The sequence below is a fragment of the Lutra lutra genome, chromosome 11, assembly GCF_902655055.1.
Source record: "Lutra lutra chromosome 11, mLutLut1.2, whole genome shotgun sequence".
NCBI classification, from domain to species: Eukaryota; Metazoa; Chordata; class Mammalia; order Carnivora; family Mustelidae; genus Lutra; species Lutra lutra.
In genome coordinates, this window is record NC_062288.1 from 91,424,528 (window position 1) to 91,438,527 (window position 14,000).

Here is a 14,000-nt window from a genome sequence, read left to right on the forward strand (position 1 = left end):
TCCTTTTTTTTAAAAAAGATTTTACTTATTTATCTGAATGAGTGAGTGAGCACAAGGAGGGTGGGGTGTGAGGGAGAAGGTCAAGTAACACCTGTTACTTGACCAGATGAATTTCCTGCTGAGCAGGATGAGCCCAATGTGGGGCTTGATCCTAGGACCCTGGGATCATGTCCTGAGCTGAAGGCAGATGCTTGGACTGAGCCACCTAGGTGCCCCAATGGCAAAACCTTTTATATGCATTGTAGAACTGTGGTTTGGGCGTGATATTTATTAGGTGCAGTACTTCCTGCAGCTCTCTACAACACATCAGGTTCATTTGAATAATAAACATTCAGACTGGGATAGCATTCTTTACAGTATTTCCAAATAAAATGGTCATTTGACTCTTGGAGAGAACTCTTTTCAAGGACTTTTTTCAGGTGAAAATACACAGGTAATTTGCTTCCTTTGATCTCCAAGATACCTATGATGTTACTGCAATTGAGTTCCACCAGCATAAGAACATACTGTACTGTCACAAGAAACCAGTGTCCTCAAAAGCTACTCAACAAAGAGTAGACTAAATTAGCATATGTGTGACCATTTTGTAGCACAGCAGGTAAGTTAATACTGGACACCTGACTGACAGGAGAATGCAGTAAAACTATTGAATTTAACAAATTCTATATAGTTGAGTCAATGTACCCGGTAATTCAGTTACAGCTAAGTATTACCTTTCCCCACTCAGAGTTCAAAATTTCCTTAAGACTGTAGTATTAAGTATTTTCATAATGACAGAGCCTTTTGAGAACTGGATGAATGCTATGGCTTCTTCTTTCCTACAACTGTCCCTCTGTCCTCTCTCTTGCCCCTTGAGGGTACAAGTCCTTGCCTCAGGATACAACTTTGCCAAAAAAATTATGTAATACTGCACTAGTGATATTAGTGGATAAAAAGTACCAGAGTTATAAATTACATAGCAGTGGATTCAAATGTATAATTTACCACCGAGGAGCAAAGAAAACAAAAAAGGTGGTAACACAGGCAGACAGCACAGGAGAAAGGTAGATGGTCTGAGAAATATTTAATCACTTGCTCTTAATTCTACATATTTTCTACAGTTTTCAGTAAAGGTCTGCCATACCAAATGCATGAAACTTTCAATATTATAAATATGAACTCATTTCAAAGTAATGAACAGGAATAACACCCATAATAAGCATTCATTTAATGAGCACCTACTTAGTACATAAATAATAATGCATCCACAGAAAACATTTTAAATTGTTTTGAAGAGCAATTTTTTATTATTAGTTAAAATCCTTACTATGCTGATTCTGACCAAAATAATCACCTTCTAAAATCTACCAGGATCAGTCACCCCAGACACATTCCCAACTGTGGGTTATTTTCACTGACAAAATTACTACAAATGGTAGTACTTTTAACATATTTCAATGGCTAATGGATGCCTGAGAATCTGGCAAAGAAATTTTGAAAAAAACTGTTAGCAGAAAAAAACCACATATACCTTATGTAAAGATGAGAACTACAAAATAAAACAAAGTTCTGTGTTTTTAAAATAGTTATGCAAATAACTATGTTTTTCTGTCTCCAGGACTCTTAATTTAGGACTATTCAAGGTTCTGGAAGTATACATTCAAATTATAGTTCATTTTCATTAATTTACTTACTAGTATCACACAAAACTAATGAAAATCAAAATGTGAACTGGAAAAAATTTTAAGTGCAAACATAATGCATAACTGTTCTTAAGTATTTTTTTTTTTACCTAATAGAAGTATTAAGCATCTACTTTTTTTACTAACAAAAAAGTTTTTAAATGAGAGCCCATAGAGTTAAGAGCTCAAATCTTATGGTATAATCCCTCATCTGTACACTACACAGAACTTTCAACATAAGGTTCATTTTTTTTTTCTTCAAGATGACTACTTCTGGCACTGAAATTAATTTTATATAGCTGATTTACTTATTAAAAGCTAACTTGATTTTTCTTCTTTGGAAGATTTTAAAGCAATCAGTCACATTTAGAAATTTTCAGATGGAAATAGTGAAGTATTAAAATTCTTACTGGTGGTAGAAATTAAAATTTTAATTTAACAGAATGCATGCATTTATATGAAGACTACCAAAATTAAAAAAACCCATTCAAAATATTACGGTGGTAGCTCAATTTAGAAAGCTTAGTATGATAAAAAAAATTAGCTTCATTTTCAAGAAACTAAGTCATGGCTCCACAGCTGGAATTTTTTTTTTTTCCACAGCTGGAATTTATTCCTAAAACCTTACGTAGCTTGGGAAATATCTTTGTGTCTGGATCCAATGGTTTGCATTCCTAAAGTTTATATCTGCAAATAAAACCACAATAGGGAGAAAGAGGGAAAAGGGAAGGAAAAGAGGGGGCAAGAGAGAAGACAGACAGAAGGGAAAAAGTAATTCAATTTCTAAAATTTTAAATATGATCTCAGCAGAAATCTACTGAGTGGGGAAGGGGGTGTATATATTTTCTTAAGATTGTTTTTCTGTCACGATCATATATGAGTGACAACTTGATTATATGTTTTATTCCTGACAGAGCTGCTTCACTATTTTCCAGTACTAGCACAGAAAATCTAAAGGTAAGACAATTTAACCTCAAATCCATGTTATTATTTTGCCTATAAGCATACAAACTAAAAAAAAAAAAAACCTTCATAAGTTAATCATTTTAGTCAGGATGTGTTATGCTCCTCATTTACATTTACTGAGTTTGAATAAAATGTGGGGACCCTCTATTTCCAATTGTGGGTGTTCTTTTCAGTTGTGAAAACCTGTATTTCTATTTATCAGTTCGAACTTGTACGTTCTTTTGCTTATGCTATCTTTTGCTGGTTCGATCTCAACGCTTTACATATCATAATAATCCTCAATTTTTTCCATCTATGTATTCCATTTGTAGTTCTGAAAATTTTCAGTGCAAATGATGGAAAAGAATAGTCTTTTAGAATGAGATCAAATCTTGTCCTTCCACTTATTAGCTGTAGGATTTCAGGCAAGTTACTTAATTTTCATTTCTCTACCTATAAAATGGAGATAAAGCCTACCTGGGCAGATACGGATTAAATTATATGCATTATCTACATGTATATTACCTTATTCTGTAAGACCATACCTGACACAGAGAAAGCCCTCAAAGAGAAGGGATTCTGTTCCCATTATCTTCCATTTGAGTCTGATGTTCTATAGCATTGATTCGCCTCTATACTGTAATCAAATATGACTTTTTCTTGGCTCTTATAGCAGTCCATTATTTTTATATGGTTGTATATTCCCTAACATTAATATATTTGTATGTTTGCTTTCTGTTTTTCATGTCATGTTTTAAGAAAGAAAATAATTTATTCAGAACCCATATAAGTATCTTATTTATTGTTTGTTGTGTATACCCTTTTAACTGAGCCTACTAAAGAAAATGGATCCTCAGAAAAAATCACTGTATTCCTAGGCTTACTGAATACGCTGGGTGGTATTATAGGCGCCCAAATGATATGCTGAATGAATTATGAATGAACCAATGAAAACTGCAGTAACTAGCCTTCTCTTGAGATTCCAGAGTTTGGAAATCAAGCAAGATCCAAGCTCAGTAAATGTACAGGCATGAAGGAGGCTTCAAAACAAGAAATAAAACTAAAATCTGTCACAAGAAGCACCTGCGTAGAAGATACCACAATGGGCATAGCATGACTTCTGTTTTTGGAAACTGCATATTTTACTGCTGTTGCTAGATTCTTTACAGTGCCAGCGTCTTTGTATCAGCTCCAGGAAAAAAGCATCCAATAAGGATTATGAATTTGGGGTCTATTTTCTAAGTGCAGGTAGGAAAAAGAAATTTATCTGTATTTTTTTGGCTTTTGTTGTGGTAGGTCTTGCATTTCACCAAGATTCATACCGTATAAGAGTGAACTCCTCAAACACAGGAAGGGCCTTCAAATTCTGGGAAGCCCCACCCCCCCCAAAGATAAAAGCCCCACTACAAACACTGTATCTTAAATCAAGATGTGAAATATTCAGGGGGAGGTGATCTCCGAGTTCTCAAGTTTGAGACAAAAGATTCAAACATCTAAATGGTAACAAATGAGGCACTCCCACATGGCACTTTTTTTTTTTTTTAAATCAGTCATTAACACAAAACTCTTTTCGAATATTCAAAACTTAAAGACAAGAGCAAGACTTCCATAGAACAAGATTTGAATTTCTTAAACCACTATTTTTCTAATTCAAGTCCAGGGACTTGTCCGTCAAATCAGGAGCCTATAGCTCTCCAGTTAAAGAAACTGCAGTATAGCAGAAACACCTTAAAAAAGTTCTATGTTAGATAACACACTGGCATAAATGAGGAGTTAAGTGCACAAATAGGGAGTGCTATACAGAACAAGAACTTTAAAAATAAGCAGAAATTTACTCTGCAGATAGGGTGGGGCAAAAAAGAACATTCCAACAGAGGTAGTAACTAGTATAAAGTACAAAATACTTTATTATAAAATACCATAGTTTGGTGGTGGTGGGGGGGGGGAGCACCTGTTCTGGTTCCAGAAAACTGCCATTAAGTCCTAATCCTAATTAGCAGTATGATCTGGGTCAAGTCTTTTAATGACTTACTTTTTCTCATCTACAAAATAAGGGAGGAAGACTACATGATATTTACATAGTTCTGCTTCTAAAAAAATTTATGGTTATTATTATGAGTAACAGTGGCTAACATTTCTTGGCTAACAACCACCGGATGCCAGGGAAAATGGTACAGTCGACATATACCAAGTAGGTATTATTAACAGCCTCATTTTTCCCCAGTTGAGGAAACCCAGGTTCTGAGCGGGGAACTAATTTGCTCAACACAATCCAGTAAGTTAAGAGAGCCAGAGCTAAGAGGGTCTAATTCCAAAGCCATTACGGCTAACCCAACAATGAAATTTCAAATTCCCTAAGGAGACTGTTATTGCTTCTATTATACTATGGGTAAAGTGTTCATTATCTACAACCCCCTTTCTCTGATATCTAAATTTTTCAGAAGGTCAAGAATTTAGACCTAAGTATCATAATGTTCATTATCTTGTACAGTCAAATAGAAATCTTTCCAAAATATATCCTACACATCTCTGACTTTTTAAGTAAGAGAAAAGTAGACTAAATTTAAACTTTTCTTGAAGCTCAAGGTTAAATCCATACATGTTAATTACTGTATGGACCTCTAGAACTTTAAGCTCACATGACTCTTTGCTCCTTCATTTTCTAGGGTAAGCTTACGTTTGCTTCCTCTTTCATTGCTTTCAATAATCACAGCTCCTCTCCACCCTTGGTAGTGTTCTGTGGATCACCCCCCCCAGCAAAAAAATCAAGCTTCCAAGCTATCAAAACTATTAATATAGTAAAGATACGGCTGTAAAAAAATTAATTCTTGTCTTACTTCTCATTACAAGGTTGCCTTTGCTATGGTACCTAGAGTAACTCTTAAAATTATCAATTCAGCTATGATCAGATTACCTCAACACAACTTCACTATTTCAAATACTTCATACAGAATATTCCCACACTGTACTATATCTTCTGATCCTACCTAAAAGATTATGTTCTTCACATTACATGATGTCAACATGCAAGAAAAAAATGTATAATGCTTATGGAGACATAAGGGTCAAACTTGAGGTAGTTCCAAAAATGCTCATATTTTCCCTGAGACAACAGAAAAAAGGGAAAAAAATCTTAAAGGAACCCTCATGCAAAAATTCTAAAGAGAATATAAGAGAAAAATGGCTTCATTCCATGCTAAAATATATTATGAAGCTATAGTAATTAAAACAATTTAGTATAGATAGAACCAGAGCAAGAAATTCAAGCACAGAATTCTGCCAATGATGAATAGTTTAGATTAGTAAGGATAGAAGAATTACACAATAAATGGTATGGAAACAAACTGTTAAAAAAACAAACACTTTAAAGTAAATAGCAGAAGGATCAAATGCCTAAAATACCAAAAAAAGAAAGAAAAGAGAAGTTTTAGAAGACCAAATTTATCTATAATCTTTCAGAGAAGAAAGAGGTCTCTGTAAGTAGGAGACAATATTCAAGTCACAAAAGGGGAAAGAGTGATATATTTACCACATAAAAAATAAGGACTGTTATAGAACAATAACAAAATAGATGAAGTCAAGAGATAAAATGGAAAAAAAATTTACAAAGTATGGGACAAAACAAACTTCCTTAATTTATAAAGGGCTCATGCAAATCAATAAAAAACAGACCAACTACCTAATAGAAAAATGAACAAAAGATATGAACAAAAAATTTTGGGGAAAGAACACAAATGCTAATAAAGTTTTGATGTTTGATTTCCTCATTAAAAAATGGAATCTGAAGCAACTTATTCAAATGGCAAAAACTAAAAGTGTGATGATGCCCAGTGCTGCTGATGTTGTCACGGAATAATCAGTCTAATGTGCTTACTGATGTGTGCCTAAGTTTATAAAACTTTATCAGGAGAGTAATACAGATACAACCTCAAAAGGTGCCAAGGTATGTATACAAAGGTAACCATGATAGCACTGTTTACTTACAAAAATAAGCTGGAAAAAATATTTATCATAGAACACTAGTCAAATAAATTACGGTATATCCATAAAATAGAATACTATGCCCCAGTGAACAAAAGGGGGGGGGATGAGTAGATTTCACCGTGGAACTTAAATTATCAAGGAATTTAAAAATGCAAGTGTAGAAGTATGTACAGAATTGTTTTTAAGTGGGGAAATAGACGAGTAACTGAATTCCCAGTGTTTTTCTGAAATTACGTGAAACTGTTGGTTCACTTTGTTCACACAGACCAGAGAAGGAAATCAGAGCTGCTGCATTTTTTAATCTGTTCCTGAATTAATTTCACTTTTTAAAGTTAAAAGGAATTATCTAGGTAGTAGAATAATGGGGCAATTTTTGTCTTTTTTATTCTTTTCTGTCTTAAAAATACCTAATACAACCCATATTTAAGAAACTACTTGGGCAGGGGAAATGGGCAATGGGACACTTAGCTTCAATTTATTTTATTCAGTGCAGTGTTATCTTTTACATAGTAAAAGCTTATATTTTTATAATCAAATCAGCTTTAATAAATTATATTTTTAACTGCCTGCACTAGTGTAAGGACGACGTCTACAATTTCAAACCAAACACTATATATATACTATATATATACTAACTAACCAAACACTATATATATACTATATATATACTAATATATATATTATACGTCTACAATTTCAAACCAAACACTATATATATAGTGTATATATATATATATAGTAATATATATATATATCAGAGTGAACATTAGCCTTCCAATATAAAAAGATCTTCTTTTACATTAAAAAAAAAAAAAAAAGCCTAATAGAAAAGCGTATCTACACTAAATTTTCTCTATCTTCTGAGGGCACCTATATTTATTTATACAAGCTGATATATCTGCTTTCTGACTGAGTCACTAGCCCTGATGCAGAAAGGGCAGAATACAGTGACAAATCTTTATAAGAAAGAAGCCGGTAATTTAAAAAAGGAATGGAAAAACTGGAAACTGCCTAAAATAAATAAATGCAAGACAGATTAAAATAAGACAGCTTTTAAGTCGCCTATTTTATTAGGAAAGTGAAAAGTGATCCCAATAAGTCTTGCAATTTCTAAAGATTAGAGTTGATACTTTTCTCAGGTTCAAGAGATCCTATCCTTTCAAAGTGTGCACAACTGTGGCTCTTCAAACCTATCAGAGTGTCAAAGGCAGGTGTAATTAGAATGGGGGCTGGAAGAGGGAAAGGAAACCATAGAGAAAGGGAAGTTAGAGACCTGATGTATAGTATTTCACAGCAAGTGAAACAGAAGCACATGTAAACAAGAGAGTACATACATCAGTCCTACTGGAGGTTATAAGGGACCATTAATACATCTCACAAACGTTCACCCCTAGGATAATTGGATCCTCAACATCTACCACAAAATTCACCTCTAAGTAGTCTCAATGGATAATTATCACCCTGCTGTGATTATTTTTAAGACTTGCATAAAACTGTATCCCCTGAATTACATAGCATTCTTGAGAAATGAAGGTCAATGGTATGCTGAAGTATATAGCAAGGAGCTATGAAGTCAGAGTTCAAATCTCAGCTTCACTACTCAAGAGCTTTATGACCTTAGACAAGCTATTTAATCTTTGCTTCAGTCTCTTAATCTCTAAAATGGGGGTTTAACACCATTAACTATGCTCATGGGTTGATATGATAAGTAAATGAAATTATATTTATACATGGCATGACAGTGTTCAAGTAAAATTTTAAGAACATACTTTTTGGGAAAAAAGTGCTATTTGTTAATTGAAACCATTCTGAATAGAGATCTCAATACTTTAGTTTACTTTGTTTCTTAACGCAGACACAATTTAACCTTTTCTGCACTGCAGAGGGTCATCACTAGGAATATAAATTATAACACTGTATGACTACAGGGGCACCTGGCTGGCTCAGTCAGTAGACTGTGCAACTCTCTGAATCAGGGTTGTGGTTCAAGCCTCACACTGGGTGTAGATATTTAAAAACAAAACAAACAAAACAAAACAAAACCAAAAAAAGAACGTGTGACTATAAATACAAAAGTTTCCACAAGCTATCAAATAATCAGTCTCTTCAGAGAGTACCTTGAGCAAAGAGAGCCTCTGAGGAGATTTAAAGTTATAAGAGATGCTGTCTTTATGCTATTTCTATATTGTTACAGCTAAAAATTTCAAAAATTATAGCCATTTTTCCTATGTCTTTATTCATAATCAGAGATGACTTGTGCCTCCTTCTTGCAAGCCCCTTTCTTTTTCTTAAGGTGCTGATGCTAAGCTACTCTGAGCTAAGAAACCAGATAACCATTTCAAGGCAGACTGATACAGTGAAAAAAATACGGGCGGTAGATTCAGACAGCTCTATGTTTAAATCCTTATGCTCCTGACTTTGTGACCTTGTTATGTTGCTTAACTTCTCTAAGTTTCAATTTCCTCATCCTTAAAATGGGAATACTATTAGCTACACTGAAATGCTGGCATAAAAAGCAAATGAAAACTTAGGTCAAGATCGTGCAGAGTGTCTTCTCGTACCCGGCAATATAAATCACTCTGTTAATGGTAATCTTTATTATATAGCTAATGAAGTATATTGAAACTGTAGCTAAGTCAAGAATAAAAAGAATTTCTTGGAACATATGCTTTTAATGTGTGAAATTCCTTGGCACTGTACTAGAGATACAAAGATGAAAAAGAATATAGTATTGAATCTCCAGAGGCTCAGAGCCTAATTAAAGACAGACATGTAAACAAAGTCACAGCAATTTGATAAGTCAAACGGTAAAAGAAGCAGTGCACCATCTGAAGTCAAAATTTTTTTTTTCTGGAAGAAGTGGAATTTAAGCTCAGAGGATAAACGGGATCACCAGGTTGGGGGTTAGGGACTGAGGTGCGCAGACTTGGTTCGGGAGGATAAAAAGAGCACATGTAAAGATGTACAAGTAAGAAACAGCCTGGCACAGCCTGGAGCAGAGCGTTTGTAGAGAGAAGAGTTTAGAAAGGTAGGCATGGGCCAGATCATAATGGCCTAGTCCTCCAAACCAAGGAGTAACTGGCCCTTTTTAAAAATAATTAATGGGAAAAAATAATAATGGGGAATCACAAAGTATTTTAAGGACAGTGGAGGTGGTTGGCTGAAAAAGGTAACATGGTCAGTATTCACAATACAGAGAGATCTCCCCAACTAAGATGTGCAAACTGACGAGGAAAGAGAGGACTACCAAAGCCAAGGAAAATACAGTTCAGGCGGGAAAGATGCAGCAATTAATCACAAGTAGTAGTGATAAGAATGGTAGTAAAGAGAGAGATGAAGTGGGTAGTCTTGACAACACTGAGTAGTTGGGGAAAATCCCCCAATTTCTCATTTGGGCAAATTGCTGGGTCAGGAGGTCATTAGTCAAAATGGAGACAACAAAAATGAAAAAGTTTCTGAGAAGACAGTGTGGGCTCAATCTGGATTTTATGTGAACAAAGGCGTCCATTTGGCAGATGGGAGCTCAGGTGAAAGCAGAATTAACTGCGACAGAAGAAATGGACATAGAGGTAGAAATGGCAGATGAGGCAAAGGTATGTCACCCAGAACAAGTACAGAGATTGAGGATGGGGCTACGAGTATCTATTACTGCAGCTCATGAAGATCTCGCTCTCTGGCTTTCGCTTGTTTTCCAACTGGACAAATGAATTTTATGTAAGTGAGATGTTACTTATAGTTTTCATACTTCTTTAAAAGCATGAAAATTGCCCCCTACAAGTCTGCTGAATGTAGATGCTTAAGTCTACTGAGCACCGTGTCCAGCTTCTTCATTATCGGGCCAGACCTAGCAGAGTGCTTGGGACCTGAAAGATGCCTAACAAGTAGTCTTTAGGTCAATCGAGAAGCCAAAGTGTCTTAGATACTCTTTTAATGTTCCAGATGAACATTTAATACAGATTAACCTAAAATTTTCTTTATATGCTGCTTTTTACATTTAGTAACATAGATTTTTCAATGATCTGAAGACTCTGAATTTACTTTTCAGAGTTAAGAACTCACTCAAAACCAGTAATTTATGCCTATTCTTATTTCTGATTTCTGTATAGAAGTCAATAGCAGGTAGAAAAGTAAGATTATTGGTTTTTTAAAAAAAGATTTTATTTATTTGAAAGAGAGAGAGAGAAAGCACAAGCCGGGGGAGTGGGAGAGGGAGAAGCAGGCTCTGGGAGCTTGATGTGGGGCTTGATCTCAGGACCCAGAAATCATGACCTGAGCCAAAGGCAGACGCTTAACCGACCAAGCCACCCAGGGGCCCCAGATTATTGATTTATTTAAAATATTAGTTTTAAAAAGGGAAAATACTAAAATACTTCACCTAAGGGTTCATTCTTATGTATTAACAATGTGAGAGATCTTCATAGGAGTACTGAAGAGAATATTTTTAAAGACTCACCACTTAGAAGGAAAATTAGATGAGTCCAAACTTCCTTTATGTACTTTGTTTACATACTTTTACTCAGATAAATGCACATTACATAAACTCAGTATCATAATGAGCGTTCATAAATTGGTAGATGAAAAGGATGAGGCAATGAATAAGCAGGGAAGATGGCTGCTGAGCTGAAGAAACCATGTTATAAGCACTTGAGAGTATGAATAGCACTGTAAGGGAACGCAGTCAGTAAACACTGGAGTGGTGGGTTTTGGCGGTTTGGGGTTTTGGGGGTATTTTTCACTAACAAAAGATATTTTAAGAGACTCGAGTTACTCAATAAAACTAAGGAAAAAGCTTGGGATTCATAGGATTATAGTCAAACTTTTCAGATAAGCCAGTTCTTAATACTTCCTTTTGCTTTTCTTTGAAGGCCTAGCCTCCCTCTCATGCATCTCTCTTTTGATGAGAATAGGCAGTAGGGTAGTAATAGGGAAAGAACAAAAATCAAACCGAACATAATGACCTGATTTTGATACTCTTAAAAAAAAATTGGGTAATGTTCTCCTAGAATCTTGATATCAAATACTTTCACAATTACAGTTTATATTGGGAAAGACTGCATGGAGCAGTTAAAAGAGCCTAAGTTTTGGAGTCAGCAGTTCTGGCTTCATTATCTGTTATCTCTGTAACTTTGGATTTTTAAGTACCCTGCATCTCAGTACTGTAAAATGTATCTGTAAAATGGGATTAATAAAAGGACTTTCACAAGACTCACAAGGATGATATAAAATAATGGATCAGGAAGACACCACATAAATGGTATTGTTTTGTAGCTGCAAGCTCCATTAATATTTACCAACTTTTCATATTTCAGGTATATCAAATAACCTAGCTTCTGCCATAACAGAAAGACAAAAGCCCACTCGATTCCAGAGTACCGTAGTGTCCCATCACTGGAAAGTGTACCATGGATTAAAGTATCCCAGTAATGTTTTCCTTTCAATCTTACATTGAAACATCCAATAAGTCAGGTTTCAGACTGCCACTAGCTGAGAAGGCAGCAAATGGTGTCCTACGAATCCACTGCAAATAACAACAAAACACATATTCTGCATGCAAAAGTCTAAACTGTAATGGTATTAAATGAGTAAAAACTAGCAGTGGTTTGCCTTGCACAATCCTGCAAGTGTTAAGAAACACTGCTTCTGCTTAGTTCCTTCCTAACACAGATCTCTGAAGCAAAAACAACCAGTGGTCATATCCTTTGAAGAGCTAAAATCCAGATCCAATTCTCACACTTATAGAAGGTGAGCAAGATGTCCTCCTTGGTTATGTCATAAAATTCTATTTTTCAGAAGACACCCTCCACGGTTATGTCATAAGGTTATACTTTTGTTTTGGGAGATTTGTTTTTACATTACCATCATATTATAATCACAGGTCAGTTCTCTAACGATTACAAAAGGCAGTTTCAGGGTCCGGAGACAGGTCAGCTTGGGATTCTAAGCTTACCATTCCACCACAAAGCAGATTCAACTTTCTATTCTGAGTTTAGGTTTGAAATGAGCTTTCTTCATCACGATTTTACCCCTAAACACACTGTGACTACACTGCATACTATCTATTACATGTTTGAGTATTTCAGATGGGATCGAGGATAAACATGGAGTAACTAAAGTCAACGTGCTTGACCGAAAACTATTCTGATTATCTTAAACACTGCCGGGTGCTGACTGACACCCTCACCACTTGAAGCAAATACCTATTTGTTGTAGTGTGGGAGAGGAAAAAGGCCACACCCAAAGTTAAGACTTCACAGTGAAGTGATACCGAGTTTCAAAATTTCAACCATTGCTATTTTCGGCACTCTTTTCAGGGTCAATGTATCCGTCAAATTCTCAACAGGTTCAAAGTTCAAGAAAACGTTCCTCTGATTCTAATCACTTAGGTTACTTCATTCAGCAACCGGCAGGTCCAAGATGGAGAATTACCTCCATTCAGGAAAGATTTAAGTAACTCCACCATAGAAGACGACCCAACTCAAATGACCAGGGCTCAGAAGTGACTCTCAAAGAGGGTTACCACTCCTCCCCTCCCCCAGGGAGCAGGCGGACAAGAAGAGTCTGACTGTATCACACCAACCAGTTACCTGACAGAACGCGACCGTGGTATCCGGACCCTTCCTTCGGTTCAGACGCTCCCAGGCTCCCCTCTCTCCTCGGTGCCACCTCCATCCAGGCTGTCTCTCCTCCCCCAACCCCCACCCCCGCCGGCCCAGCTCCCGTCCGCTTCCCGAGCCTCATCGGCATCCCACCTCCGTGCTCTCGCGCACTCCACTCGTCGCGCTTACCTTCGCCACATAGTCTTTCACCTCATCCAAGTCTCCGTTTTTCAGGGCCCACATGAACTCCTTGTCGCACATCACTGCAGCGGGGCGAGCAGCCTGGCCGGGTAGAAGACGAGGAGGCGGTGGTAGCAGCAAGCGGATACCGCGGGGCGAGAGGGAGACAGGGCCGCGCGGAGCTGGAGAGGGGAAGAGAAGGCGGGGAAGGCTGCCAGGCGGGCGAGGCAGTTGGCCGCGGCGACCGTTGGGGCGGGAGAAAGAAAGTTCTTTTGCGGCCACCGGGCCCAGCAAAGCAGGTTCCGCCTGGCCGAAGAGAAGCAGGAGCGTTTGCACTTCCGGTTCACTCCCAGCTAGGATCCTCCCCCAACTTCCTCTTCCTCTTCCCTTGGGCGGAACGCCCCGCTCGGGACCCCGCCCTGACGGCTCGCGGCGGAGCGCTCCACGTGCGCAGGCGCAGTGGCGAGGCAGGCTGACGGACCGGGTCCGGGGGGAGTGGGCGGGACTGAGAGGCCAGTGAAGCGAGTTCGTGGGCTGCAAGGGCCCAGGGCGGAGGCCCAGTTAGGCTAGTTCAGGTAGAACCAGGATGTTTTTCGCACACCACACACGTGGGGAAAAACTTTTTTAAAACACA

General features: G+C 37.1%; 1 protein-coding gene across 1 annotated transcript in view; it reads right to left on the reverse strand.

The window, feature by feature from the left end:
* Window positions 1-13,709, reverse strand: part of MTPN (myotrophin) — a 55,013-nt gene extending 41,304 nt beyond the window's left edge. Inside the window, exon 1 of the mRNA XM_047694537.1 lies at window positions 13,376-13,709. Within this exon, the coding sequence (XP_047550493.1) occupies window positions 13,376-13,447 (72 nt within the window). The 5' untranslated portion in view covers window positions 13,448-13,709. The remainder of the gene's footprint in view (window positions 1-13,375) is intronic.
* Between the last annotated feature and the right edge of the window lie 291 nt (window positions 13,710-14,000).